The sequence below is a fragment of the Glycine soja genome, chromosome 7 (assembly GCF_004193775.1).
Source record: "Glycine soja cultivar W05 chromosome 7, ASM419377v2, whole genome shotgun sequence".
NCBI classification, from domain to species: Eukaryota; Viridiplantae; Streptophyta; class Magnoliopsida; order Fabales; family Fabaceae; genus Glycine; species Glycine soja.
In genome coordinates, this window is record NC_041008.1 from 17,384,317 (window position 1) to 17,386,647 (window position 2,331).

Sequence of the window (2,331 nt, forward strand, 5' to 3'; positions counted from 1 at the left end):
ATTAAATAAAGCAATAACTAATATATTTAACGTAACACACATTTAATAATACAAGATAAAAAATATTAAAATATATGAAATATATACTTTGGAATATATTTTATAATCATTGTTTTGTACGTATCAATTAGACACAATAGTAAAGAGTTAACTGTGCTGACATGTCCTACTCAAGCAAGCTAAACTCATTGATATATATTCTATAATCTGAAAAAATTATAATAAATGCTAAACTTCATTTAACGATAGATAGAAACTAAAATATTCAGATATATTGAAAAACCACTAAAAAAAGAGGGAGAACAACAAGAACAAGAAGACACCCAATGAAAATAAAATAAAATAGGACTGTTAAAAAATTAACGTTAATTATTTTTAATGTTCTATTTTTTTATATTAAATTTGGTTTAATTAATCTTTAAAACACTCTGAATGCTTTTCATTTAAATAATATTATTTTTCTAAAAGAAAATTAAATGTTGTAAAAATTAAAGCACCGACTATGTAAATTTCATTTTCTATTTTAGTGTTTTTATTTATTATATTCATGAGTTAAATTTTATATATTATTAATATAAATTTATTATTCTATCAACTCATTTGAAATTATTTTAAATTAAATAAACAATATAAAAAATAAATATATTAATGCATTATAAATAGTAATTAATGATGCATGCTTTTTTTTTTATATTTTTAGTATATCTAAATTTAATTTATATTATATTTTTGTTACTATAATAATGATAGCAATATAATAAGGAATAAAATAATCCTTGTATTAATTAACATCGTTCACACCTTCTTCTAACGTAAAATGATGACACTATATATCAATCACTACACACCATCAATTACGATTATAAATCTGCTACCCAACCTCTACCACAATCCCCACCATTGTTGCAACTCCAACAAACTGATTATGCATCCTCATCGCCCCTCCACCTCTTGTAATCGTCACCCAGAGGAGAAATTCACCGGCATTTGCCCAAAATGCCTTTATGAACGCCTGGCTATACTAGAGCAAAAATCTTCCTCATCAGTCTATAAGGCCCCCACTTCCTCAACTGTCATCACTGCCCATAAACCTAAGCTTTTCCGCTCTAGATCCTTCCCTCCTTTTAAAAATGAAGGCCTATCTAGAGTCTTTGAGAAGCAACGAAAATCATGCAAAGCTCATCGCCCCTCCACCACCTCTTGTGATCGTCACCCTAAGGAGGAATTCACCGGCATCTGCCCAAAATGCCTTTTTGAACGCCTAGCTATACTAGAGAAAAAATCTTCCTCCTCCATCTCCAATGCCCCTTCTTCCTCTTCTATCATTGTTCCCCATAAACCTATTTTTCAACCTAAGCTTTTCCGCTCTACATCCTTCCCTACTTTTAAAAATGAAGGCCTCTCTAGAGCCTTTCTGAAGCAGAGAAAACTATGCAATGTTAAAACTTGCAATTTTTCCTCCTCTTTCGTTGTTCAAGAAGATGAAGAAGATAACATCGTCGTTCATGACGTGATTGAAGTAAAGGAATCGCCAAAGCCGCAACCAGAACCTCAAGTGACCTATATTCAGCATAGAGTTCAAGAAATCGTAGAAGAGGAACCAGAGAGAGAACTAAAAGTTGACGTGGAAGCGGAGGAGACACTACAGGCAATGAAGGACCCCATGGAGATGGATTCGCAAGTGAAGAAGAGTTCTAGCCATGATTTGAAGGGGTGTTTTTGGTTTGTTGCTTCGATTTTCAAGAAGAAGCGAAAGATTAAGAAGCATGAGTGAACTGGTCAACAGTTTTCAGTATTGGAGAAGCTAGTCACACAACAATCTCGAGAGACTTGGTGATAGATTATAACCCTTGTATTTTGTTTTAGTTTCTTATTTACTTGGTAGATATCACCTATAAGTGAAAAGTTAATTTAAAATATAAAATTTAGATTAAATATATTTATGTGGATTTTATGTAAGTTTAAGGTGTTAATTCAACTAAAATTAATAACATAATTTAAACATTTAATTTTAGTCATATTAGTTTTAATTTAGTGAGATTTGAATGGAAAACTTTTTTTGAATTTAAATTAAGTTAATTATGATTATTCAAGTTCTTACAAACTAGGAACAAAAAATATGGAAATACTTACAAAATATTATATATTGAAATATATTGATATTTTAGAATTTCGGTAAAAAAAAATATAAGTTAAAATATCTTGGAATTGATTTTTGAACTTAAGAAACTATTATTGGAAATTTGGCAAATTAAAGAAGTTCAATATTATTTAATCTTATACTTTATATGGAAAATACATATTAGAATATTAATTGAATAATTAATATTT

General features: G+C 29.0%; 1 protein-coding gene across 1 annotated transcript; it reads left to right on the forward strand.

Moving 5' to 3' along the window:
• Positions 1 to 925: 925 nt before the first annotated feature.
• On the forward strand, positions 926 to 1,774 carry LOC114420445 (protein OCTOPUS-like). Its single transcript, XM_028386337.1, has one exon. The coding sequence runs from the start codon at positions 926 to 928 to the stop codon at positions 1,772 to 1,774; it is 849 nt and encodes a 282-aa protein (XP_028242138.1).
• The last annotated feature ends 557 nt before the right edge of the window (positions 1,775 to 2,331 follow it).